This window comes from Chelonia mydas, chromosome 8 (assembly GCF_015237465.2).
Source record: "Chelonia mydas isolate rCheMyd1 chromosome 8, rCheMyd1.pri.v2, whole genome shotgun sequence".
Classification (NCBI taxonomy): Eukaryota; Metazoa; Chordata; order Testudines; family Cheloniidae; genus Chelonia; species Chelonia mydas.
In genome coordinates, this window is record NC_057854.1 from 45,202,862 (window position 1) to 45,229,877 (window position 27,016).

Below are 27,016 nucleotides of genomic sequence, written 5' to 3' on the forward strand. Positions count from 1 at the left end.
GCACGGGAGGTGGGGTTCGGCTGGGGGCCTGGGTGCAGAGGGTGAAGCTCAGCAGGGATATCTTTAGCGTGTTTTAGGATCCAAGATAATTTTTAGGAATTATTCTTGGAAGTATAGTTAGCTATGCATTAACCTCCCTTTAAAAGTACTTCCTGGTGCTACAGTAACCTGATTAAGGTTTAATGTGCAATCCTAATCCATAGTCAAACTCAGGGTTCAGATGGGGAATGCATGAGAATAGAAAGCCTTCTATTATCTACATAGCCTGTAGCCTTCTCCGTGCTTGCGGCCTTGGAAGAGGGCCTCTTCCTAGGTTCCTGAGCTCAGTCCTGGACCCACTTCTCCTCTCACTTCCCGTGTAAGTATAACCCATTGTTCTCAGGGAGTGATGTTGATTTTATACTGGTGACGGTAAGAGCAGAATCGGGCTCACGTGACTGTGCTTTCCAACGTGGCCAGCGTTGGTACTTCTAGCAAAGAGACATCCTTGTTAAACTGAGCCGCCTATGTGAATACTACAGCAGGCATCACTGACCTGGCTCTGAAGTGCAGCAGTTCAAAGAAAGTAAGTTACCGAAAAGCAGCTCTCTTGTCTAGAAGCTTTTGCCTGCCTCCTGCAAGTTTTAGCCACTCCTGTCTATGGGCCTGGAAGCCCACTCACTTCTAATCTAGGAGCAGCCTTTTTTGTGGGAATGAGAGAGCCCTGCTCAGTCCATAGCTGATTGAGGGCATCATTCCTGGGTCAACACACTCCACTGAATCTTCTTCTTGCACTTGGTTGGATTAGGTCAGTATTTTTTTCTGTGTACAAAACTAACTTGCATCTCTGTATTGGCCTCCACTAAACTTTTGTCCTTTTCCAGTTTTAATTTACATTGTTTTCCTGTAAAAACAAATTTTTTTCCACTTCAGTAGAATCCTTTGAGCTAAGGAGTGACAGTCCATCGAGCTGGGGTAGCTGGATACAAAAATGGGTATGAATTTCTCCTTTAATTAGTTTCAGGGGCTGGACAAAGCTGGTTATATAAAGGCTTGTTATTTTTCTCTCTCTGGCAAATCTTTGCCTGCAACTCATTCCTGGAATGAATTTTCTGTTAGCATTTCAGTTACTACTGGCTCCCTGCTGTGTGGGGGAGGAAGGATGGTTGAGCAGGGATAGCCATGTTCAATCCCCTGCTCTGCCACAGACTTCCCATGTGACCATGGGCAAGTCACTTAGTCTCTGTGCCTCAGTTTCCCCTTATCTGTACAATGGGATGCTAATGCATCCCTGCCTCCCAAAGGTCGCAGAGAGGAGATGGGGCACAGATGGAAGAAAGACTGCCCATTGAAACGTCATGAAATGACACCCCAACGGCTGGGCCAGTCACGTGATATACAGAGCCCTGTTGAGGAAGATACAGACAGTCAGCGACATGTTTAGAATCATGGTTGGTAGAGAGGGGAAGAAACCCTTTCGGTGAGGCTCTTTCCTGTGCAAGGGGGGGTGATGCATCGTTTTAATATGGCTAAATGTAAATATCTACATCTGGGAAAAAAGAATGTAGGTCATATGTGCAGGATGGGGGACTCTATCATGGGAAATGGTGACTCCTGAAAAAGATTTCGGGGGCATGGTGGATAATCAGCTGAACATGAGCCCCCGTGTGACATTGGCCAAAGGGCTCGTGCAATCCTTGGATGCATCAACAGGGGAATCTCGATCATGAAAAGAGAGGTTATTTTACCTCTGTATTTGGCCCTGATGCAAATGGAATCCTGTGTCTAGTTCTGGTGTTCACAGTTCAAGGGGATGATGATAAATTGGTGAGGGGTTAGAGAAGAGCCACAAGAATGATTAAAGGAAAATGTGCTTCACAGGACAATCTATTGTGCTTAATAAAGGTTTAGAGGTGACTGGTTGACAGTCTAAGTGCCCACATAGAGAAAACATTTTTAGCAATGGGCTCCTCTGTCTAGCAGACAAAGGTATCATAAGCTCCAGTGGCTGGAAGCTGAAGCTAGACAAATTCAGATTGGAAATAAAAATTCATGCTTTAACACTGAGGGTAATTAACCACTGGGACAATTTACCAAGAGTCAGGGTGGATTCTCCATCACTGGCAATTTGTAAATCAAGACTGGATGTTTTTCTAAAGATCTGCTCTAGGCGTTACTGTGGGGGCAGTTCTCTGGCCTGTGTTGTCCAGGAGGTCAGGCTAGATTAGAGTGGACCCTTCTGGCCTTGGAATATATGTTCCCATTTCAGGTAACACGGTAGCCAGTTATTCAGAAAAACTCTCCTGAATTAGATGACTTTCCATAGGGGTGGCTAGACTGGGTCAGACACATGCTTCAGCAAGTCCAGGATCCTGTCTCTGACTGTGGTCAGCACCAGATACTTCCGGGAAAGCTGCAGGAAACCCTGCACTAGGTAGATGTGAGATAATCTGCTACGAGGCAGGTCTCATCCTAATCCCTGTAGTTCTAGAATGGTTTAAATCCTCATTCTACACATGGCATGGAGATCATTCCTGGAATCCTTGCAGACCATGCGTTTAATTTAACACCCTTTGATATTTGGTGGCCTCCGGCTCTGGTGTTGCATTTAATTGTAGAAGCTTTAAAAAAGTTCGCCTTGTATTATTCAGGAGAAATACATTTCTTCGTTTTCTAATGTCTCCCTAACTTCACAAAGGAAGCATCGCGAGAAGAGTAGGCTGGAGCAGAAAGCATGTTAATTACATTAAATCTAGCCTACATGTTTAGCTTCAGACAGTTCCTCAGGTCAAAGATTTCCATTATGTTGTGCATGTTGTCTGGTAGTTATCCCTTTCCATGTTATCAAGCTCTATAGTTCATAAACTTGTTTGTTAAAAATCTAGGCCTGGATCCTCAAGGCTACCTGGGCACTTAACTCCCACTGATTTCTAGGCTCTTTGAGGATCTGGTGAATACATCAAAAACATTCCTTGAGGCAAGTATTTGCAGAAAATCTGTCTGCATAATTGAAAACCCCAGCAGATTATCCAGTCATTTGCCACATACCACATCAAAGATGATGGCAGGGTTGGCCATCAACACGCTATTCAAACCCCGAAGTTTAGATCACTGCCTTGTTCTACTCACTGAAAGATGGAAGAGTCACCTCATTAGTCACAGGTTGTGTAAAGTTTCAGAGTAGCAGCTGTGTTAGTCTGTATTCGCAAAAAGAAAAGGAGTACTTGTGGCACCTTAGAGACTAACCAGTTTATTTGAGCATAAGCTTAAGGTTGTGTAAAGGCACCATAGTTTTTCTTCATGCTCTTCTTGCTGCCCCTTCCATCCATTGGAAGCTGAACAAGGAAACCGATTCAGCCTCCTCTATTGGCAAAGTGGTCAGCCCTTCAGCTTCTTCATAGGCTTTAGAGAGACCTTCACCAGACTGGAGTCTTTCCCCATTTCTCTCTTTTTTAGGATAACATATGTTTAAATGGCACCTAGGTTCTCAAGTCCACTTCACAAACCCACCTGAATTAAGCCCCATGTCATTCCTGGGAGGCTAGTATTTATCCCTGTTTTACAAAATTCTATGCTAGAATTTTAATACACGTTCATTGACTGCTGAATGATGGCCAATGACCTATAGCATAGACATGGCCAGAGAGCAAGTGATTTTGCCGTGGTCATGTAGCAAACAATCAGCCAACAACCATCCCACCTGACCCCAAGCAGAGCTCTTACCCCAGCAGAGCCAGGGAGCCATGAAGTCCAATAGAGCTTTCACTACTGCTATTATTGTAGGGGGAAGGTGATCCGACACCACGGTGATGGGCAGCAATATAAAACAATAGGATAGATTGGATTTTTGCAGTCTCTCTCTAACCTCCCGCTGGCATTTGGGCCTCTCTCTGCATTAAGCTGGCACTGAATTTTTGCACCTTGTTTTGTTTTTCCCAGGCACGCAGACCATTGTTTATCGACTAGCTTAGTTGGGGAGGTTTTTTTCTCCATCCAGTCATGAACTGACTGGCATGTTCCAGGCAAATGAATTAAAACTAGGGAGGTGCCATGCCATCACCTATAAGAAACCTGCCACTCCCTTGTCTCCTCCTTCCCCTCCCCACACACTGCTGCCTTTAGAGGCCAAAATTTGTGGAGCTGGAGGAGTTCTGTCAGCCTGATGGCTCCATCAGGATGCTATTCAGAGATACAGAATCACCACTCACAACTCCCCCTTCCCCCATGCATCTACCTGGGAGGAGTTGGCTTTGATCACATTTTCAGATGACAAAGGTTGGATTTTTCCCCTCCTTCCCAAACTATTCAGCAAGTGCTGCTCCCGCACCCGTGGCAGCAGGCTTTAGCCTGTGGCCCTGCGGTGTACCCTGCAGCCTCAGACCATTACATATAAATCAAAATAGTTTTAGAAACATGTGAAGGCTGGAAGCAACCAACACGAGCCAAGGAATTGCTAAGTCACAACTCTCTCCCCAATGCCCCCTGAGGCCCTAGCCAAGTGATCAGCTTTGCTCTGGGCAGGTTGTGGTCCCAGCTGTCCTGTTGGCTGGGGGTTGAGTTGTTTCAGCTAAGCCTGTTTTGTGTAGTGCCTGAGCTGCTCCCACCAAGTGCAATACAAACATTCCCACGAAATCGCGCCAACCCGTTGACGCGAATGGAAGAGCAGCCGCAGGCAACTGCAGCCCTGCCAGTGCCTGGCTCATGCAGACATAGGCTTGAGAGAGCGTCCAAAGGCAGGCTCTGTGGATAATGGGTGTGTTTGAAACACGGGCACTGTACACATTTATGCCATTAAGAGGACTCATCGCTGCATCTTGCCTTGTGCCGGGGGAAGAGGGGGACAGCACCTGCTTTGCACTAGCCCTTCAGGCAGCACATTGCAGAAATACGGTGCCCAGGGCGAAACATAACAGGAGTGGACAGTAGCCAGCAAGGTTGTGTGGGCCAGCAGACAGGGCTCAGGAGAGCGAGGGGCTAGTCCTAGCTCTGCTGCCCATATAACCAAGGAGCGGCAGAACCCATATGTGGTGGTGATGCCCATTCTCTGCCAGGAGCGGCAGACAGCATCAAGGAGTCCCTTCTGAAAACTAGCCTCTGTCGCCCAAGTCCTCCAAGTATTTAGGCCCCTAATGCCCAATGATTTCAGTAGGAGTTAGGCACCTACATACCTTTGAGGAGTGGGGCCTAGGCAACTATAAAAGTTGAGGTAATCAAAGTTAATGGACACTTGAAAACTAAGGGCTCGGTTGATTGATGGCTCTGTCCCATTCAGTCAGACAGGAATACCACCTCCCGCTGGGGTATTTAGATAAGGCAGCTGCAAAATGCTGTACAAATAATTAGGGCAAAATCCAGCTAGTTAATGTTTGGCAGTGGCAGACCCAAGCCCTAAAAACGCTACATCACTAGCAATCCTACAGGCTCCAACTACTTCTCTGTAGGAGGCTTAGGATTCAAACAGCTGCAATACAAGCTTAGGGAGGGATGGTGCCATAACAGCAAATACCCGGTGGGGTTTTCTATGCACTGACATCGCTCAATAAAGTGCAAAGGGTGCCTCCACCAATACAGACATGACAAAGGCGTGGCCAGTAATGAAACCCAGTGCCAGTCTGCTTTTAATGTTGGAAGCAGAAGTTGCCAGTGTGGTGAATGCTCAGGGAGAGCCAGCATGGCCAGCCAGGAGGTACTTATCGGCATTATAACATATTGCTTCCTTCTGCCTCTACAAATCCTCCCATAACTGGCCCGCATAGCTGAAGGCTAAGGCGGCTCATCATGAGCTACAGGCTTTGGGGAATGTTTATTTAGAAAGGGGGCTAAAGGATTGAATGGCTTATTGGGGGCAGGAAGTCGCTTTAGAAGTGGAGATCTCCTATACAGCCACCTCACCGTGTGCCGTCCCCACCAAGGGCATTGCAATGTAGTTGCAGCGTGTTTACAGACTATCTTTATACAGAACTTGAAGTATGGTAAGGATGTGGGAGTGGCTGCTATTTCGAATAGGGTGTACCTGTTTCCTACACTCATTTGGTTTGATTATTTATTTGAGCTGGCTGGACTTTTCTGTCAAAATATGTTTTTCAATGGAAAATGGGATTTCCGCACAACTGAATTTTTCCACAGGAAAAAGTTGATTAGACCAAAATTTTTCCAGTGGAAAACTGAAATGATGGTTTTGCGGAGTGGAGGGGGAGAACAGGGCAACTCTAAATGTTTGTTTGAAAAACAGAATCAAACTAGATCCACTTAGCTGCCATGGGGCCTCATGGGACTTGTAGTTTGAGTGTGCTGGGCTGCCTGCATGGATTACATTTCCGATGATGCATTGTGGTCTGCCCTCTGGCTGAGCCACCCCAGTGCATCATGGGAGTTCCAGGGCTGCAGTGCGTGAGTACCCCATTATGCTCTGTTTTGCACATGTTGAGACAGTTCCTGACTCAAAGAATTTCTAATCTAAGACAACAGGATGGAGCTAAGGGTGGGCAGAAGGAAGTGTTGTTATCCCCATAGTACAGCTGGGGAACTGAGGCACACAGTGATTAAGGCCAGCTTTTCAAAAAGAGGTCAGCACCCACTGTGCAGAGCCCCTTTGAAAATCGCATTGCCCATGATCACAGAGCACGTTGGTGGCAGCACTGGAAAGCAAACACATCCCTCCTGAGGTCCAATCCAGTTCCACACGACACTCCCTTTCGACACGGCTACAAAATGAGGAACAGCTGGCTGGGCAGCAGCACTGCGGGAAAGGCTCTGGGGATTACAAATTGAATATGAGGCAATGGTGTGATGTAATTGTAAAACCAAAAGGTACCAGCATCCTGGGGTGTACTAGCAGGACTGTCATAAGTAAAACTGGGGCAGTAGTTGTTCTGCTCTACTCGGTACTGGGGAGGCCTCAGCTGGCGTACTGTGTCCAGTTCTGGGTGCCACACTTTGAGAGAGATGTGGACAAATTGGAGAGAGTCCAGAGGAGAGCAACAAAAATGATTGATAGAAGGTTTTGAAAACCTGACGGGTGAGGAAAGGTTAAAAAAACGGGGCCTATTTAGTCTTGGGAAAAGAAGGCTGAGCGGGGACCTGGTAACTCTCTTTGACTATGCTAAGGGTTGTTATAAAGAAGATGGGGATCATTTGGTCTCCGTGTCCATGTACGAGAGGACAAGTAGTCATGGACTTGATCTGCAACCCCATTTCTAATCTAGCACAACCCCAGCCCCGTACAATCCTGACCCCTAGAATCCTGCATAAATCCACAGCCTCAAATGAAGCCCCAGCCATAATCCCCCAACCCCTTATACATCCTTGGTTCCCCCATAGACCTCTTGCCCCCCAACACCTATGAACTCCTCCCAAATACTCGAGGATCCCTCATCTACCTCAGTTACCCACCTGCCCCAGGATTCCTTGGCTGGCTAGGTCTTCCCCCAGCACTCCCCTGCTTAGGGCCCTTACCCCCACACACCCTGCTGTGCCCTAGCTCTTACCCCCCCAACCCTCCACATATTTGTATGTTCCCCCAGGCTGCAGGATCCCCCTCCTGCATCGCCCCCTCCAGAGTCCCCAAGTGCCCATGCCCCCTGGACCTCACCATACATCATACCTGGGCTACCCACATTATTCCCCCCGCCAAACCAGGAGATCCCCTAGCTCCCTGTGGAACACCCCCACTCCATTTCCACAGGCCCCCAATCCAGCCCCCTATGTACCTCAGTGTCCCCCCCAATCTTCTCTCCCCCACCTTGGCTCTCCAGCCTCCCCTACATGCCTTGGCTCCATGTCCTCCCCTCTCCCCCTCCATCCCAGGTCCCCAAGGCAGGTCACCTTGCCACTCTGGGTCACAGTGCTGCTCAGGTTTGGCCTGCCTGAGGGAGGGGCCGCCAGGGCAAATAGAAGGGAGTGGCTTTGTGACCTGGTGCATGGGTTGCAGTGTCATCAGAAATTTTGGCCAACTCAAAATGTGTGTGAAAACATGGCAGTGGTGTCAAGCCAGTCTTTCCATGACAAGTTTCCAGCTGAAAAGCTTTGACCAGCCCTAACATTGAGTCACAAGGAAGAAAGAAACATTACCGAGGGTTTTAAATAAATACTAGCACAAGAAAATGGGAAGTGATGCAAATGCTCCTCTAGAAGTCTTTGCTTATCTAAAGAGTGTGAGAAAGACCCCTACTTCACCTAGTGCAGTCACCCTGGTCACTGCTTCACAGCCATGTAAACACAGCTACATTGATTTCTGTGGCTGCAAGGTAGGAAAGTGGTGTGGTTGCATGCTCGGTTAGCCAGTGGGATGAGGCCATCTGCGGCTATTTCAAGCGAGACAAGAGAGGAGAAGATGCCTTGATGAGCTCGAGGCATGACTTGCCCATGGGGCAGGCATCCCTTTAAAGGGAGAACATACGCAGTTCTAAAGGGCTCTTTAAAGCTAGCCAAGAAAGGCATAACAAGCAGTAATGGCTGGACGTTAAAGCCAGACAAATTCTAATGAGAACTAACACACAGTTTTAACAATAAGAGTGTTTAACCATTGGCACAAGCTACCAAGGGGAGTGGTGGCCTCGCCATTTCTAGGTCTTCAGTGCAAGACCGGACGACTTGTTGGAAGTTACTTTAGCCAAATTATTGGGCTCGATACAGGCATCATTGGGTGAGGGTCTCTGGCCTGTGTTATACAAGAGGTCAGATGAGATGCGCTAGGGCTCCCTGCTGGCCTTGCCGTCGATGACGCCAACAACCGAAATGACGAGCCCTACAGCATGAGGTGGGGCAGGCAGGGGTGAAAGTGAGCCAGTACAGCTTACTGGAAAAAAGTGGCTGTCGGTACCGGCCCATACGCAGCCGATGTTAAAATGCTGCCGCGGCAGTGCTTTAAGGACCCTGATTAAAGCGCTGCCCCTTTTGCCCCACCGCAGCCCCGTCAGTGGCCCTGCTGATGGGGCGGGGGAGAGGTGCAAAAGGGGCAGCAATGTTAAAGGCAAAGGACCCTGCTTAAAGCACTCCCCCTGCAGCACTTCAACATCATTGCCCCCCGACCCCGCGGGCCACTGACGGGGTGGGCAAAAGGGGCAGCTGTGCTGGGGCTGGTGATTTAAAAGGGCCCCAGGAGGCGCGGGCCAGGCAGCGTGGATGGGCTGGCTGGGGGAGGCTGACCTCCCCCAGCCCCACCCCTTCCGGTCCGAGGCCCTGGGTCCTGGTGACATGCAGCAGTGGTCGGAGCTGAGCTTGATTACATGGAGCTGAGAATAATTACACGTGTGTGACATGGACCATCTGGGCCAGCGTCAGGCCTTGTGTACTGTAAAGCGAGCCCTTCCAGGCAAAGATGTGTAAGCCATACGACTAACATACTGAGCCCAGACTTAGACTGATTGCCTGTAAAATGCAGAGCCTGTCAGCTCCCGTCCTTCTAACCCTACCTCTCGCCCACCTGGGGCCATGCTTTTCTCCTTGTCAAACAAAAGTATTTACAGTTAGGGAGATCTGTGGGGCTGGAGCCCTGCTGTGGCATTGGCAAGACACAGGCACATCTGTGTACGTTAATGGGGTCCTACATGCACCGCAGGCAAATTGTACTTAGACACCGGCAGGACACAGACAAGTGATGCTACTTGTGCCTAGAGCAGGGACTGCAGACGAGCTCCGGGCAGTGTCGTCTGTAACCACACGTCATCCTGCTGTGGCCTTGCTGCTCCATGCAGCGCCTGTATGTCAGCATGGCCATCTGCATGCTTTGACACACTGCCTCTGGCTTTGGGCCTGCCTTGTCAACCGCTTTAAACCGTTGGAGTGGGTGACAAGGCAGGCAAATTTCCAACCAGAGCAGCCTTGGAAAGGGTTAAAGCTGAAGTCGCATCAGCAGAGCCCAACTAGCGTGCCCCCGACATGGCACTGTTACAGATCCTGTCCCTTTGAAAGCTGGATAATGTTTGGAAGGGTTAAGGGAATCCCATCAGTTTCCCAGGCCCTGGTCCCACCACCCAAGTTAGATCCTAAACAGAGGGCCAGTATGACAGTCCCTAAGCCAACTGCTAGGAGATGAGGAGTAGACATGCCATGCCGCCCTTGAACAGAGGCTCATCTCAGACCCCGCCCTGTGCCAAAGAGCAAGCCAGCGACAGCCCTTTCTCCTGGGGTAACTTGGCTCTGAGGTTACAGTGTCTCAGCCTTCTGGGGAACTTTATTTCTCAGGCTCAGAGCGGCTTGGGATGCATGTGTCCGGGTTTGGCAATGCAGGCACCTGAGGGTCCAGAAATACGCCCAAGGGAGAGGCAGGTGGGGTGTGTGTGTGCTGATGACATTGTGTAGCTACAGATGGGCTGCTCTGGGCACAGAGCCAGACATTAGCTACACTGGCTCAGATTCTTAGCCGACTGCTCTGGGCCAAAGCAGTCGCTGGTTGCAGTACTGCGCGTGCACGTGTCCATCCCTGTCTATGTGTCCTCTCCCCCCGGCTCTCTCTCATCCCCTGGGTTCATGAGGCAGATTTAATTGCATTTTTAAAAAATATTAATTTTGCTAGCAGCTGTGCTAATGTAAGTGCTGTCAGTCACACACAGTCCCTTCCCCTTGGCTTTAGCTGGCGCCACTGCAAGGAGCTGGGATGTTCTCTGTGCAGCAGGGCTAGCCAGAGGGGAAATGAAGAGATTAAAGCACACAAATCCTTAATAGATTTAAAACCATGGTATTTCTTACTAATAAGGTTTAACATGCACAAGGATGACAAAGGGAAGCGTGAGTCCTTTACTCAACACAGAGAGCAACTAGCCCAGAGGTGGGCAAACTACGGCACACGGGCCACATCTGGCCTGCCAGCCAATTTAATCCAGCCCTCAAGCTCCCGCCTGGGAGTGGGGTCTGGGGCTTGTCCTGCTCCCGCCGAGGAGCAGAGTTGGGGGCTGCTCTGCATGTGCCACAGCTCCTGGAAGCAGCGACATGTCCCCACTGCTATGTTTAGGGCAGCCAGGGGGCTCTGCGTGCTGCCCAGTCTGCAGGCTGCACCCCCGCAGCTCCCATTGGCTGGGAACTGCAGCCAATGGGAGCTGCGGGGGCGGTGCCTGAGGACAGGGCAGCACACAGAGCCGCCTGGCCGTGCCTCCCTGTAGGAGCCAGAGAGGGGACATGCTGCTGCTTCCGGGAGCTGCTTGAGGTAAGCGCCGCCTGGAGCCTGCACCCCTGACCCCCTTCTGCACCCCAACCCCTGATCCCCAACCCCACTCCAGAGCCTGCACCCCCAGCTGGAGGCCCCCCCCACCTCAGCCCGGAGCCCCCACCCGCACTCTGAACTCCTCATTTCTGGCCCCACCCCAGAGCCTGCACCCACCCCCTGTGCCCCAACCCTGATCCCCCTCCAGCCATCCGAACCCCTTGGTCCCAGCCGGGAGCATCCTCCTACACCCGAAATCCCTCATTCCCAGCTCCACCCCAGAGCCTGCACCTCCAGCCAGAAGCCTCACCCCCTCCTGCACCCCAACCCTAATTTCATGAACATTCGTGGCCCGCCATACAATTTCCATACCCAGATGTGGCCCTCGGGCCAAAAAAGTTTGCCCACCCCTGAACTAGCAGATGCGAGGACTTGGTGTAGCAATGAATTGGTGCATGGCCTTGGGGGAAGTCAGATTCCTCATCTTTACAATGCTGCTGCTGCTACTTGCACACCCCTGTTAAAGTGCTTTGAGTGCGAGGTAAATGCAGGGTATTTATTACTAAACCACTCTTCACTCTCAAAGCTTCTGCAGTTGCCACATGGGTGAAATTAAAGGATTAGAGGATTAATAAATATGCCTTAGACTCAAAGAGCTCAATCTCCTCTTTGGTAAACTAAATAGATTAAGGGGTGACTTGATCACAGTCTAAAAGTATCTACATGGGGAACAAATATTTAATAATAGGCTCTTCAATGTGGCAGAGAAAGTTCTAACACAATCCGACTGGAAGTTGAAACTAGACAAATTCAGACTGGAAATAAAGTGTAAATGTTTAACAGTGAGAGTAATTAGCCATTGAAGCAATTTATCAAGGGTTGATGCTCCATCACTGACAATTTTAAAATCAAAATTGGGTGATTTTCTAACAGATCTGCTCTAGAAATTATTTTAGGGCAGTTATCTGGCCTGTGTTACACAGGGGGTCAGACTAGATGATCACAATGGTTCTTTCTGGCCTGAGAATATCAATCTATAAATATGAATCTGACAGCTAGGGAAGGGCCGGATTAGATTTCCAAGATTGCTCTGCTCAGCTACCATGTAAGCACCTAATAGAAACAGCCAATGGGAGTTAAAAGAAAAAACAAAACAAACAAACACACGATCTTAGTGTTTTATCCTGCTGTCCAGTACCATAGTAGCAGAGCACCTTCCATGTGAAATCCATACCAATAGCTAAGGCCCTAGTGGATTTCATGGAGTCTCTGGCACTGCTACTTTCATGCGGTTGGGAAAATCTGTCCCTGAAATCAGCAAGACCAACTACAAGTGTTTGCTAGAAGGTATAAACCCAGAAACATCACTTTGGCTTAGACCACCATCGAGAAGATTTTATGAATTGGCGTCACCAGATAAACTGGATGAACATTAACCATGTGACATTTAGGACAAAAGGCCATGTCATGCTGCAACACTGGCAACCTCCCTGCTTTCAAAAGTCCTGGGTCAGGTCTCCAGGAATCAGGAGTTTGACTTAATTTTGGCCTTAACGCTTTAGTGTGAACATTGTCACATTTCCACATAACCGTGAGAGCTAGAGACTTGCTTTAAAAAAAGGATGCATCCGCCTGTGGCCCCTGGGGCTGTAAGAAAAAACAAACAGAACCCCCCTTCCCCCCCCCCCCAAATATCATGAGTCTTGCAGTAAAGTCATGAGTTGGCAATACCGCCGCTGGGAGATATTAGTGAGACAATGGTGTGCAAGATGAGCAAGTAATTATCCTGCTACCATTAGGTAGAGCAATCAGATCAGTTTTGAGAGCACGTTATTAAAAAAATATGGTCAACACAGGAGAGAAAATGGCACTAAAACGAATGTGGTGTCAGAGGTTGGGTATGCTGAGGCTAAAGAACTAAAGGAGAGAGAGGCTAAATCGCAGAGAACCAGCGGTGGAGGTTATGAAGAGGGCAGGGAGAGATTATTCACTTGTTAAGAAAAGAACAAGAAGAAATAAGCTTACACAGCAGAAGGGAAAATTAAATATTAATAGGTTGGAGCGCAGGAAAGTAGGAAGAGTTAATCAATGGAACGAACTGCCAAGGGAGGCTGGGGACTCAGCATTACTGGAGAGATTGCAGGCTGAGCCCCTGTGCCAGCGACAGAACTCAGTCTGTTGTCTCGATATTCCCACCATGCAGAAAGGGGGATTTGAACACATCGCCGAAGCCTGCAGACCTTGGAAAGCCAAGCTAGGGCTGCAGGGCAATGGATCAGCTTCTCCAGAGGCATCAGGGTGCAGGCTTTAATGCAGCACCACTCGTCCAGCTGACTGGCTGCTGGAATACCAGTGCTGCTCCTCGGTCACTGCCTCTGGCTCATGCCTTACAGCAGATAAACACCAACTGGTTCACTACCCTCCTATCCATCTCTCTCAGGGCTGCTCTACACTACACAGTTAGGTCGAGGTAAGGCAGGTTATGTCAACCTAACTATGTCTGTGTCTCCCCTCCAGACTTGCTCCCGCTGATGTAAGTGCCCTACAACACCGACATAACTCCACCTCCCCGAGAGGCATAGGTCTTATATCGGTGTAGTTAAGGTGACTCAGGAGCTGTGGAATTGACAAGAAAGCCCCTCCCGCCCCACCCCGGCTCCCCTGGAGAAGCCTGAGGGTCCCTTCGCTCACCCCCTGCTGGGAGCCAGGCAACCTTGAGCTGTGAAATTGACACGGCTGGCTGGCTCCCTGTGGGGAGCAGGCAGGTGGGGGGAAAGGTGGGGGGAAGAGGGTCAAAAAGCCCCAAGTGGCTTCCCCTGGCTCCCAGCAGGGAACAATGGGGGGCAAGAAGCCCCAGGCAGCTTCCCCCCACTCCCTGCGGGCAATGGAGAGCAGCGGGGGCAGCCTACCGTTAGCCCAGGAGCCTGTGGGGCAGCCAGGCTCCTGACAGGGAGCTGCCGACAGAGTTGAGAGATTGGGCTCTCAGCCGCCCCCTCCCCACTGCCCCTCTTAGGTCGGTGGAAGTGTCCCTGGTGAGGATGCACACCACTGAAGGAATGTTGATATGAACCACCACAATAATTACTGTATGGGCTATAAGTCAATCTAATATAGGTCAACTTACAGTTGTAGTGCAGACATACTCTCAGTCTCTGCTATGTTCTCTGAATTCCAGCAGTCATGGACCACGATGCCACTGCGTTAGGTGCTGTACCAACAAAGAACAAAAAGATGACCCTGCCCCAAAGAGCTTCCAGTCTATATTCCGGCACCATTATCGTCAGGCATTTACCAAGTTACCCATGGTCAGCGTCTTTTGTGAAAAATCCACCCCTCTGAGCAATGTGGTTACACCGACCTAACCCCCTGTGTAGACAGCACTATGTCAGCGGGAGAGCTTCTCCCATCAACACAGGTACTGCCTCTGGGGGAGGTGGATTAACTACGCCGACCAGAGAGCTCTCGCCCGTCGGCTCAGAGTGTCTTCATTCAAGCACTACAGCTGCATCAGTGCTGCTGCACCAAGGCCGCGTTTTAAGTATAGACTTGCCCTCAGGCAGAGAGAACACCTCTACACGTCTCCAGTCACAGCAAATTTGGAGGGAGCTAGTCTTAATAAATCCCCATAGGAATGTTGCCGGCACCCAGTGCCAGAGGCGAACAACAGCAGGGGTTCGTTACCCGGTGTGCGTCACCCAATAACCACAACGGGGTGGAGAAGCAGAAAAGTTTATTTGCAGCTGCAAACAAGGTACAGGGAGAATAGAATCTCAGATCCTGCACACAGAGCAGGAAGTTACACAGGCTTTTATACATCCTTTTTCCCAGCATACTTATCCAATAGCAAGCTGCTCTAAGTATCCATATAGCCAGCCAATCTAGTTACCAGCTAGTTCCCTGTACCATCTGTTAAATCATACATAAAGCTGCTTTATTCAGCATTGTTCTTCCATATCTGCCCTGTTTGGCCTTGTTTAGTTTCAGGCAGTCTGACTCTGCAGCATATTGTTGCAGATCCTCAGCATAACTGCTGTGAGTGCCTCCAGGCGGGGGGGCCAAGGACACTTGGGCCTAGTGCGCATAGCTGCTGTGAGTGCCTCCAGGCCAGGGGCGGGGGGGTCCCCAAGGACACTTGGGCCTAGTGCGAGGGGGCTTCATCGACACTCGTGGTCTTCCATCCCCTCGAGTTACCTAGTGGCCATGCCCAGTATCCCCAACAGGAACGTTGCTCCAATACCATAAAGAACAAGAATGGAAGGTTTTCGATATTTGGGCCATACGTGAGCTTGGAAAGAGCATATTTTTAACCAGTGAGTGTTGATTTCCCCAGACACACACAAACCAATGAAAAATATTTCCATCAATAATAGATGAAATGTACAGCTAGGCAAAGTAAGAGAAATTCTGCTTGAGAACTTAGAGTTTGATTTAACAACTGGGCAGTGAGGCACAAGACCATGTAAGTGACTTGACCGCCGTCACTCTGGAGGGCTGGCTAATCTGAGAGTTGAACCCAGATCCCTGGCCACTAAACTCTCCTACGTACAAGGATGCCCATCCTGTACTCAGTCAAGCTGTCTCAGCCACATCTACTTGCCTGGCTTTTCCTCATAAGTAGACTACATTTCTGTAGTCTGTTGGAGGGAGTGGCTCCTCCCCCTCTGGGTCTGTGGGCAGCAATCTGCCCCACTACGTCTCTGAGGGTCGCCTGACGTGGGGAATCAGCGGGGCGATGGGAGACGTGAGCTCGGGCCTGTGATCAGGGCCGAACAACAAACACAGTTACAGAGCCGAGCCCCTGGTTGGGGCAGCAAAGAGTCTCTGTCTCAGGCCTGCACTCATGCTGAGCGGCAAACAGTCGGGCCTCCTAGCTCTGGCAGAGGGCCGACACGCGCCGGCTTCTTGCCTAAGAGAGGGGGAGACGGACACCCACTCCACTGGGGTGGCAGGGAAGACGCCAGCTCACCCACTTCACTGCGTCCCGGCCCAAGGCCCTAGCAGTGGCAGAGCGGTCTGCCGCTCGGTCAGTGGGGATCCTGACCACGTCACGCTGCCTCACTAGCTGGCAGCATTGCAGCCAGATTGGGGTCAGCTACCCCTGGGCCACTTCCCAACTCCCCCTCCGGACATACCTGGCTCTGTAGAAGGTCATCAGGGAAGAAGGCCTCTGTCAGCACCTGCAGCTCCTCCGTGCTCAGGTCTGTAAATGGTCCTCGTCAGCCCTCAGCACCCTTGGGGTCTGCAGCAGCCTCCCAGCTCAGGAGCTCACAGCAGGTATCTGGCTTCTCTGGCGGCTACCTCCGGACTGAGATCTCCGGCCCGCCTTTTGTACTTCCGGTCCCGCCCACTAACTGCCAGCGGGAGGGTTGAGTGTGGTGTGGCTCCGCCCACCAGGGTTCAATGAGGGGCTCCTCCCCCTCTGGGTCTGTGGGCGACTAATCCGCCACACTACAATCTCCCAGACAATGCTGCGATGTCAATCATCTTGCACACACACCTGCTGGGCTTACATTGCCCTTAACTCCAGTATCTATTTGGAGAGTCACTCTGTGTTTATTTATTTCCAGTATCAAACCAATTTTTTGTACACAACCCCTTGGCTGTGAAAGTGTACTGTGACCCAGCAAAGAGCTCTGTTTCTGCGTCACTGCTTTCTTCTTCAACTATATGCTTTTATATGGGGGTACCTATATATTTGCAATTTGCATACAAAGCAACACACCTTTGCAATATGGTTGCATTTAATGGCCCTTTGGCGACTGCCAATAGCAAAAATCCCCAGCTGCTGGAGACGGGACACTACATGAGACAGGCTCTGAGTTACTACAGAGAATTCTTTCCCAGGTGTCTGGCCGGTGGGTCTTGCCCATGTGCTTAGGGTCTAACTGATCGCCAGATTTGGAGTCAGGAAGGAATTTTCCCATAGGTCAGATTGGCAGAGACCCTGGGGGGTTTTCACTTCCTCTGCAGCATGGGGCACAGGTCACTTGCAGATTTAAACTAGAGTAAATGGTGGATTCTCTGTAACTTGAAGTCTTTAAACCATGATTTGAGGACTTCAGTAACTTCAGCCAGAGGTTAGGGGTCTATTTATTCTTGAGGGCAATCTGCACCAAAAAATTAAAAATTCTGCACCTAAATAAATAAATAAATAAAAATTCTGCACACACTATTTTAAAATTCTGCAAATTTTATTTGTCAAATAAATGTGGAGGCTCCAGCAAGGCATTAGGGAGCACAGGCCACTGGCTGCACAGAGGTAGGAGATCACAGTGCAGATCCCCCCCCAGGGACACAGAATCAGCTGTGAGGCTGCACCTAACCCTGACACAGTGCAAGGACTGGACCTGCCCCAGAACCACCCCAGGGCCCTGCCCCTCCATGCCAGGTGCACCAGGTGTGGGCAGGCAGGCTCAGCAAGGCAAGATCCAAGTGTGGAGGGGTTTAGTGTGGGAGGATCCAGGTGTGGGTTGAAAGGGTTTTGTGTGGGGCAATCTGGGTGTGGGCAACTCAGTGGAGGATCCGGGTGCAGGGGCGATCTCGATGCACAGGGGCTTGTTGCGGGGTTCTGGGTGCAACGGTAATGGGACTCTGTGGGGGGGTCCAGGTGAAGGTGGTTGGGGCTTGGTGGGGTGGAGATCTGGATGCTGGTGGCTTGTCTGGGTGGTCCAGGTGCAGGAGGAGTGGGGGTCATGGGGGGGTTGTGAGTGGGGGAGGCGAGGCTTGGCAGGAGGGTCTGGATATGAGGGATCTGGATGCACGGCGGTTGGGTGAATGGGGGAACAGCTCCCTGTACAGGGATCCCTCCCCCTGCAGCTGAGGAGCAATGGGTGCAGGAAGGGGGCAGGGAGAGTTTTCAGAGCTTCCTGCAGCCAGGGGAGAAATCTGGGGGTGGATCTGACCTGGCCCTGGATGCTGCACAGGGGAAGAGGAAGTCCTGTCCTCTCCATCCCAGCTGGGACTAGCAGCTGAGCCTGGCGCAGGATAGGAGCCACCAGCTGGTTCTTCCCTAATCCCATCTCATGCCCCACAGTGATTTGCCTCTCTGCCGGCTGCCCTGGGCCCCTGAAACATACTGCTGGAGAGGGTCACATGATAACTCTTGTGGCTTCCCTTTGCTTCCCCGTCGGAAAGTCATTTTGCTGCAAGGAAGCAAAAAATCTGCAGGGGACAAATTCTGCGCATGTGCAGTGACACAGAATTCCCCCCAGGAGTATCTATTACAGGAGTGGATGAGTTCTGTGCCCTGCAATGTTTAGGAGGTCAGACTCGATGATCATGATGGTCCCTCATGACCCTAAATTCTATGAGTCTATAATTCATGTACAACACTGCAGACCTATGGCTGGACACCTTTGTGTTGATTGCTTCCACGTTTCCCGCAAACAAATCTAGTCTCTAGTCTGTGGCCTAGTGGACAAAGCACTGGATTGGAACTACATCACTCAGGGGTGTGGATTTTTCACCTCCCTGGCTTCCATTCCCTGCATTACCACTAGCCTGGCTGGATGACCTTGGGCAAGTCACTTTCCCACTCTGTGCCTCAGTTTCCCCATCTGTAAAACTGGGATAATGAAACCAACCTTCATAAGGTATGTTGAGATCTGCTGATGAAAAGCACCAAACATGAGCGAGGTATCATTATTCCATCGCTATGCTTCGGTGTGCATTTTTACTTGGAGTACTTCTTTCTAATACTCACTTGGGAAGCAGGGGAGCCCTGCAAACATCCACTGGCCTTATCTTCCATCCTGATTTTACAGAGGTGTTTCTTTTACTTTTTTTCTTTATAATAAAAATTCTGTTTTTAAGAATCTGATTGGGGTTTTTAGTGTCCTAAAAACCCCAGGGTCTGGTCTGTGCTCACCTTGTTTACGCTCAAGCCTCCCCAGGAAAGAGGGTGAAGGGGTTTGGGGGGATATTTTGGAGAAACAGGAACTCCAAGTGGTGCTTTTCCTAAATCTTTGTCTAACTCACTTGGTGATGGCAGCAGTACCGTCCAAGGACAAGGAAGAATTTGTGCCTTGGGGACGTTTTTGACCCAAGCTGGTAGAGATAAGCATAGGGGGTCTTTCATGCGGGTCCCCACATCTGTACCCCAGAGTTCAGAGTGGGGAAGGAACCCTGACATGAGCGGTTAAAAAACCAAATTGCCTTGTTAAAAAATGTGCTGAGCTCCGCACACCCTGCCCTGGACCGGAGAAAGGCTGGTGCTGGTCAAGACCGAACAAGCCCATCCCTTCAGCAAAGGGTTCGGAAACGTCCTAACCCACTCGAGTCCTCCAATGAACCCTCCAGCAGAACCAGGGCAGATTTGACACTCCTAGAGCTGCTAAGGGAAAAAAGAAGCTACATTTCTCCCAGCCTCTGTCTCTTGGGGTAGGTCTTCACCACAGTCAGGGTGTGTGACTGCAGCACAGAGACCCATACCTGAGCTAACTTTGATCTAGCTAGCATGGATACCAACAGCAGTGAAGCCGCAGCAGCTTGGACTTCAGCGTGGGCTGTACAAGCCCACCCGGGACCCTGGGTATGTACTGAGGTGGCTAGCTAGCTACCTCCCCTTACACAGGTTTTTTTAAACACAGGCCTTATACGTGCAGAACTCGGAGGTTTAACCCAACTCAGACAGCAACTGCCTGCCTGACCCAGCTCTCTGCCTGCCAGCCCATCAGCCCATCCTCTCTTACAGACAGCAGTCTAGTGTGAATCCCTCCCGCTTCCCTCCACGGGAGCTGTATCCCCCACATCCCTAAATACACTGATTCTCTGGGCTGGCAAGCGTGACAGGTTATCATTGGAAAAGAAAACCCTAGTGCTCCATTCCCCTCTCGCTCACGCTGATTTTACAGCAGTGTCACCCCATTGCATCCAGCAGAGCAACTCCTGATTTACACCCAGAGACCCCAGCCCCGTGTGGAACCCTTGGCTTGAGTCTGAACATGACTGCGCTGTTTGCTGAGAGTCCGGCCGCGAGCAGGAGGGAAGGTAGGGATCAGAGATGCTGTTCCTTTAAGAAATTCTAAAGCCAGCTCTGGAAGGTTCCTGTTATTCCATGGCTCTGGCACAGCAACCCTCTCCCCCCGCCCGCCCTGAGTCCCAGCTGTATAAATGAAGCTCTGGTGAGCTGGTGGGCGTCCCTCACTCTGTAGCCAGCAGCGCAGGAAGCAGCTCTGCTCTCCTACTGACGGGTACTGTGTGCAGTGCCGACGGGGGCAGCATCCATAACAAAGATGCTCGTGGTTTGGCTGTTGCTGTCAGTGGGCCTGACCCGGGCGGCTCTGGGGAGCACGGCCCACCTCAGGAGGGCCAACGACAGGAACAGCAGATGCATCTACTCATTCGTCGTCCCCAGCCCGAATGAGGCCAGCTGTCCAGAACCAGGCCAGGAAACGTCAGCCATGTGGGAACTCCAGAGGGAGAGCAAGGCACAGCGCTCGGAGCTGGAGTCGGCCAAGGCCAGGCTGAGCCTCCTGGAGAACTTGGTGACCCAGCTGCACGTGGCGCTGGGTGCAGGGGGCTCCTCTGCTTCCACCGTGGAGCTCCAGAGAGAGCTGGACAGGCTGAGGATGGAAAGAGCTCAGCAGGAGTCTCAAGTCAGCAGGCTGGAGGCTGCCTACAGCACCCTTGGGCAGGAGAAGTCCTTCCTGGAAGAGGAGAAGAGGCGACTGGAGCAGGAAAAAGCTGAGCTGGGAAGGAGGCTGGAGAGCAGCACCCAGGAGATAGCTCGGCTGAGGGCCAGCCAACGTCACCAGGTCAGCGAGGCACCCGCCCAGGACTCCCAACAAGGCTCCCAAGAAGGTAAGATTCACGGGAACTTACCCAGTCTCACACTGAGTTTCCCTTACTCCTGGTTCACCCTTTGAGCCCCACTAGGCCACATGGCCTTGCTGTCTCCTTTGCAGCAGAGGATGCCCATACAGAGTCTGCACCTGGATGTGTGTGACTATCCCTTGGAGCGTACAGTTGGGGTGTGGGAAATAAGTCTCCCTTGCCTAGATTCCTGTCCTTAGACCATTGTCTGGAAGAGAAAGGATGATGGTTAATGCACTGGACTGGGAGCCAGGAGACCTGGCATCAATTACCAGCTCTGCCACAGACTTTCTGGCACATCACTTAATCTATTTCCCATTCTTTGTCTCGTCCACTAGGACGGTAGACTCTCTGGGGCAGGGGCCGTCACGCTGCATGAAACTAACCCAATGGGGTTGTGAGCCTCTTCGGGGCTTCCAGCTGCTCCAGCAGCAACAATCAACAGCAAGAGACTCCAGGGGGCCACCTCCGCAAGAGGGCTGAGGCTCTAGTTAGAGATAGGCCCAGGCCCAGACGCCCCCACATTTTGAGGGAGTTCAGACCCAGATCTGAACTTAGTGGCCAGAGCCCATCTCATGCTGCAGAGAAGGGGAAGGGTTACAGTATGCACGAACAGTCCCTCGGCTGCAGCCAAGCACTCCAACAAGCTGGCTCCAACAGATAGACGTCCAGAAGCACCTTTCTTTGGCATTCCCTCTGCTGTGCCTTTGTGCAGGTGTCCGTCTGTCTGTCCCTGCCCTGTGGACTATATCCTAAGCTGTAGTGTTGCTTTCTCCCCCATCTCTATCTCCCCAATGTACTTAGTTCACCATTGCCCTTCCAATTCCTTTCCCCTTCTCCACCAGCAGGAGAGGACCCATTCTTGTGCTATGCAGTCTGGGACACATGGGATTAATGGAGCTGGGAGCTATGGGACAGACACCCCATGTGCAAGTGTTTTGGGCATTTAACAGAGCTTCCCGCCGGGCAAAAACCTAGAAACCCTGCTGCAGGGCAGAGAAGAACATTGCAACCTCAGTGAGACCCCGATTCCTTCCTGTGAACGTGCTGAGCCTTGCATGGGTGGTGGGTATATAGGCCAGGGGAGGCTATGCCTCCCCTTGCACAGCCACCACCACACCGCCCTGCTGCCGGACACCTGGGCTGTGGTGGCCCTGCTTATTTTCCCTCCCTGCTGGGAATGGGCTTCTGCTGGAAGTTTTTTCTTATTTATTATGTGCCATGCAGTTTCCCCAGGCGGCTGAGAAGATGGTATCTGCTACTCAGCTTCCTGGGTCCCTTGGACTCCCCAGGGAAATTCCTGATGAACCTGGACGCTGAGTAGCAGATTCCGCCTCCTCAGCCGCCCAGGAACCTGCATGGTGCATATAAAAGCTCAGCGTTCTTCGCCCGCTGCTGCCTGGCTGCTCCTCTCCACCACTCCACCCCCTTCTCCGGAGGTCCCCGCCACCGCTCGCCGGTTCCTCCTCTCCTCTCTACTTGGCCCCCTCCCTGCTCAGCCCGCTCACTGCTGCTTGCTGCGTCCTCCTCTCCCCATCCCACCACTTAACCCTCCTGCCGCCGCTCAAGTGGGGAGGTGGGGGGAGGGGAGGAGGGATGCATATGGCGAGCAGTGCTGGGGGGGCCGAGTGGGGAGGAGGGGGGAAGGAGGAGAGGAGGGATGCACATGGCGAGCGGGGAGAGGACCGAGCAGGGGAGGGCAGAGTGTGGGTGTGGCTGCAAGCGGAAGAGGAGGGACGGGGAGGTAGCCTCCGGCAGGGGAAGCTTCACCCGCTGCCCATGGAGTCTTGGGATGGGGGCAGTGACTTCCCAGTTCCCAGATACCCCCAAAAGGGGAAGTGCTGGACCTGCAGTGCAGGTTGGAGCAGCCCTACAGGGGTCTTAACTTGCATCCCAGCTGTAGCAACTCTCCTGTGGGTTGTGTCTCCTGATGATAACTGGGGCATAGGAAAGCCCACAGGTGCTGATTTTTGTTTTTGCTGGTCTTATTGGAAACCTGGGAGGTGGGTGGGCATAAACCCACCCACTTCTAAAGGCCCCTCCCCCAGCCTAGCGGGAGGGACCACTGGACCCAGGGACCAAGTAAATGCGGGGGACAACTAATGAAAAACAGGGGTTGGAGTGAAGGTCAGAGGTTCAAAACACGGATACCGGATGGGGACACCGAGCAGAGAACCCTGGACAGTGCCCACTGCTCCTCAAAGCTGTCAAGGGAGCCAGTGGACGCCGCCCAGTGGAAACTCTGCCCGGATGCGTGAGACTAGGGAGGAACGGAAACGCCTCGTCCAACATCCTCCTCCTGGTATTATAGATGGAAACTTTGGCCACGGCCAAGAGGAGGTTGACGAGGAGGTCTCGTGAATTCGTGGGGCCATAGATAGGGTGTGCAAAGAGGAACAAATGTGGGGAGAAGTGCAGCCAGAACCTCAACAAGAGATTCTGGAGGAGCCGGAATAGGGGCTGCAACCTGGCGCATTCGAGATAGGCGTGCACGAGGTTCTCCCTCACGCCGCAAAAGGGGCAGGCCTCGGGTTAAGGGGTGAACCGTGCCACATGCACACCCGTGCTCATGGCTCCATGAAGGAGCTGCCAACCGATGTCCCTGGCGGGCCGTGGGACCAAGGTGGAATAAAGGCTGGCCCACCGGGGTTCCTCACCCTCTTTAGGTGGAAGATAGTCCTGCCATTTGGTGTCGGGGCGGGATGTGAGGGTGAGGAAGTGTAGTTTGTGGAGCACGAGCGTGTACAGATGGTACAGATGGGCGCAGTTCGAAACCGGACCAGCTGCAGGGTATGCAGCCGGCTTGGAGTGTGGGAATGGGGAGGCCTGGGGCGCTTGCAGAACAGGGGCCCAAGAAAAATGTCCAGAGGGCCAGGGGTGAGGGGTGGGCGGGGAGCGCCCTCTTGCAGGGTTCGCCACAGGAAAACGAGAGAATCAGGTGACAAGGTGGCCTTCACCTCCTGGAGTACACGCCTAGGGGTCGGAAGGGTGGAAAGCCCCATGCATCGTCCGAGCACGCAGTGCTCCACCCAGTCCCCTCGTTGTAGTCCAGGAGGTCTCCGACTCTGGTGGTTTCTGCCAGGACCAACCTCCGACACACCGAGGGACACTCCGCCACCTGCACACATAGATCGAGGTTGTGTAGCAGGGGCTCCGCGAGGAGGTCCGCCCCCTCGGTGGCCACAAAGGATCTGGTCACCGAAGAAAGCGTCCAGGTCCGGAGGAGGTCCTGGTAGAAGACCGGCAGCTCGGAGAGGTCTCGCGGAAGACCTCTCGGATGGAGAAAAAAGAGCTGCCAGTCATATCGGAGCCCTCGGAGGCGGCAGAGGAAGGCATGCGCCAACATGCTCCATGCCAGACTACCTGCACCATAAAGGAGCCTCTGCAGGGCCTGGAGGCGGAAGACATGGACCTGGCTGCGCAAGCAAACCAGGCCCTGTCCTCCCTCCTTCAGGGGAAGACTCAGGACCCCTGCAGAGACTCAGTGCAGCCCCGGCCAGAAGAACTCCAGAGCCATCCTCTGGAGCCTGGCCAGGATCCTCTGGGCAGGGCTCAGGGTGTTGAGCCGGTGCCAGAGCATGGAGAGGACTAGCTGGTTTTTGCTGGTGGGTGTGCCTCTCCGCCTCCTCCCTGCCCGTGCGAGTGGTGGGCAGGGCCTCAGTAGGGTTTCCAACTTTCTACTGGCACAACACCAAACACCCTAGTCCTGCCCCTGCCCCGAGGTCCCACCCCTGCCTCGCCCCTTCCCAGAAGCTCCATGCCCACTCACTACATTCCCCCTCCCTTGGTGGCTCATCTCCCTCCCTTTCACTGGGCTGGGGCTGGGGTGCGAGAGAGGGTGAGGGCTCTAAATGGGGGTGTGGGCTCTGGGGTGAGGCCAGAAATGAGGGGTGCAGGAGGGGGCTCCAGGCTGGGGGGTGAGGATGAGGGATTCAGAATGCAGGAGGGGTCTGCGGGTTGAGGCAGGGGGTTGGAGTGCAGGAGTGAGTGAGGGCTCTAGGGTGCAGCCGGGGATGAAGGGTTCAGGGTGTGGGAGGGGGCTCTGGTTTCCAGCCAATGGGAGTGCAGAGCCGGTGCTCGGAGCGGGGGCAGCATGCAGAGCCCTGTGGCTCTCCCGCCTAGGAGCCGAACCTGCTCGCTACTTCCAGGGCGCAGGGACTAGGGACTAGCCTGCCTTAGTGCTACAGCACTGCCGACCGGACTTTCGACTGGGTGTTCCAGTTGAAAACCGGACACCCGGTCACCCTAGGCCTCAGGGAGGAAGAAGCTAAGTGGGGGCAGGGCCTCAGGGTGGAGGGAGGGTGGGGCCTTGGGGCAAAGAGGCTAAGTGGGGGCGGGCCTCAGGGCGGAGCAGCTCAGTGTGGGTGGAGCCTCGGAATGGAAAGAGGCTGAGCGAGGACAAGGGCTTGGGGCAGAGCACAGGCGGAGCACGGGGCGGGGCGAGGGGTGGGGCCACAGTCCAGGCATTGGGGCGCACAGAAAATTAATGCAGCTGTGCAGGTGCTGAGCACTACCTATTTTTTTTTCAAGTGGGTGCTTGAGCCTGGAGCACCCACGGGGTCAGCGCCTATGGGAAAGCCTCAGCCATGCCATCCACAGACACCCCACCCCAGCCCCTGACATGCCTCCCACACCAGAGGATCCTGTAGGAGGGATGCACATAGTCAGCCAAAGCAGCTGTGCCTTCCCCCATACAGGGATATTTCCAAGCAGGCCCTTAGGGCTGCTTTTCAGCCTCTGCCCAAAAGGGCTGAATGAAATCACCCCGAGAGCGAGTCCTGTCAGTCTGCAGACTCAGATTCCGCTGCACCTGTCCCACTGCAGGTATCTGAGATGCCCAGTCCTGCTCAGCCACTCTTTCCACTCCGTGACATAATGCCCAGACACTAGGCACTCTAACGGGTCAACCACAGATGAGGAGCTGCCGCACGCTGCCCTTCCTGACAAGGGACATACAGGACTCCCACACAGACAAAGGCCAACACAAACTCAGTGGCCACTTCTGAAGATTTGACTGGAACCTGAACACAAATCAGTACGGCACTGGGAATACAGCTATAGACCCAAATGTTTTTAAATGTGTGCTACACCTCTAAATGTTGAGGAGGGGCAGCTGCCATTTTGTGTTTCTGTTCAGCGGCAGAGTGTTACTGAGCAGACTGCTGTGTGCTCTCCGTCCGTCTCCTCTGGAGATCTTGCTTGTTTCCTTAATCTGAATAAGAGAGTCTCCAAGGCGGAGAAACGCACACGTTGTTTTGTGGCTAGGAAAATGCAGGGGGCTATCCCCTCAGCTGGGATAGATGGAAGGAGCTTGGTTGATTTACACCAGCTCATGGTCCAGCTCCCTCTATTTCCCCACATCCAGCGATGCCCACAGAAGTGCCACCCAAGCCACCAATCCACCACTCTGCCATCACAGGAACTATTGTAAAGTGTCTCATCTTGAGCTCTGCTGGGCATATACAGAATTGCTGCCTCATCTCAGGGCTCCTGAGATGTCGAACACCCACCCATAAGCCATAGGCACCTTTAAATGAAGTTACACCACAACGTACATTTCTCCCTGCAGCCATTTCTAGCTTAGAACTTGGCTGAGCCAAGAGGGGATAGTCAAGAGCAGCCCTGAATGCTTAATAGATGGATCCCTGGTTGCAAAGTAGAAACCACCCAGTGAGAAAGAAGACCATGCTGCCCTGTCCAGTGATTAAAGTGTTCTGACACTCGACTGGCCCATTGTCCTGCTACACCTCTCTCTGGGGCCATATTCTAAGGGTTTCCCTTACAACCAGGCCTGAACAGAACCCTTGAATCCCAGCTCCCGCCCCCCCCCCCACAAGCTTTGGGGTGAGGGGCACTTAAAATCTGTTCCTGCCCCTGATCAGAACAGAGCAAAGTGCTGAAGGTTTCTTAGCATCTCTGTTCTGGCCAATGGAGTTAATTCATTCTGGGAAGGAGACTGGCTGCAGGGCTGGGTGGCTGTGGGTCCGTCAGGCTCCATTAACCTCTCAGCATGGCACAAGGAAGTGCAACCACGCTCCAGAGCGATCACGTCCGGGGGGGGGGGGGGGGGGGGGGGGGGGAGGG

The 27,016-nt window shown here is 52.5% G+C and overlaps 1 protein-coding gene across 5 annotated transcripts in view; it reads left to right on the plus strand.

Annotated features, from left to right (window-relative positions):
- LOC102936658 (vesicle-associated membrane protein 4) overlaps positions 1-27,016 on the plus strand; it is a 74,404-nt gene that overhangs the window by 35,529 nt on the left and 11,859 nt on the right. Inside the window, exon 8 of one of the 5 annotated variants that reach the window (XM_037906257.2) lies at positions 14,295-14,848. The exons of 3 other annotated variants lie outside the window; for them this stretch is intronic. In XM_037906257.2, coding sequence (XP_037762185.1) covers positions 14,295-14,458 — 164 coding nt within the window. In that variant the 3' untranslated portion in view covers positions 14,459-14,848. Of the gene's footprint in view, positions 1-14,294; positions 14,849-19,072; positions 20,921-27,016 lie in introns of those variants that run through there. One more of the 5 variants, XM_007061247.3, reaches the window with a different exon arrangement.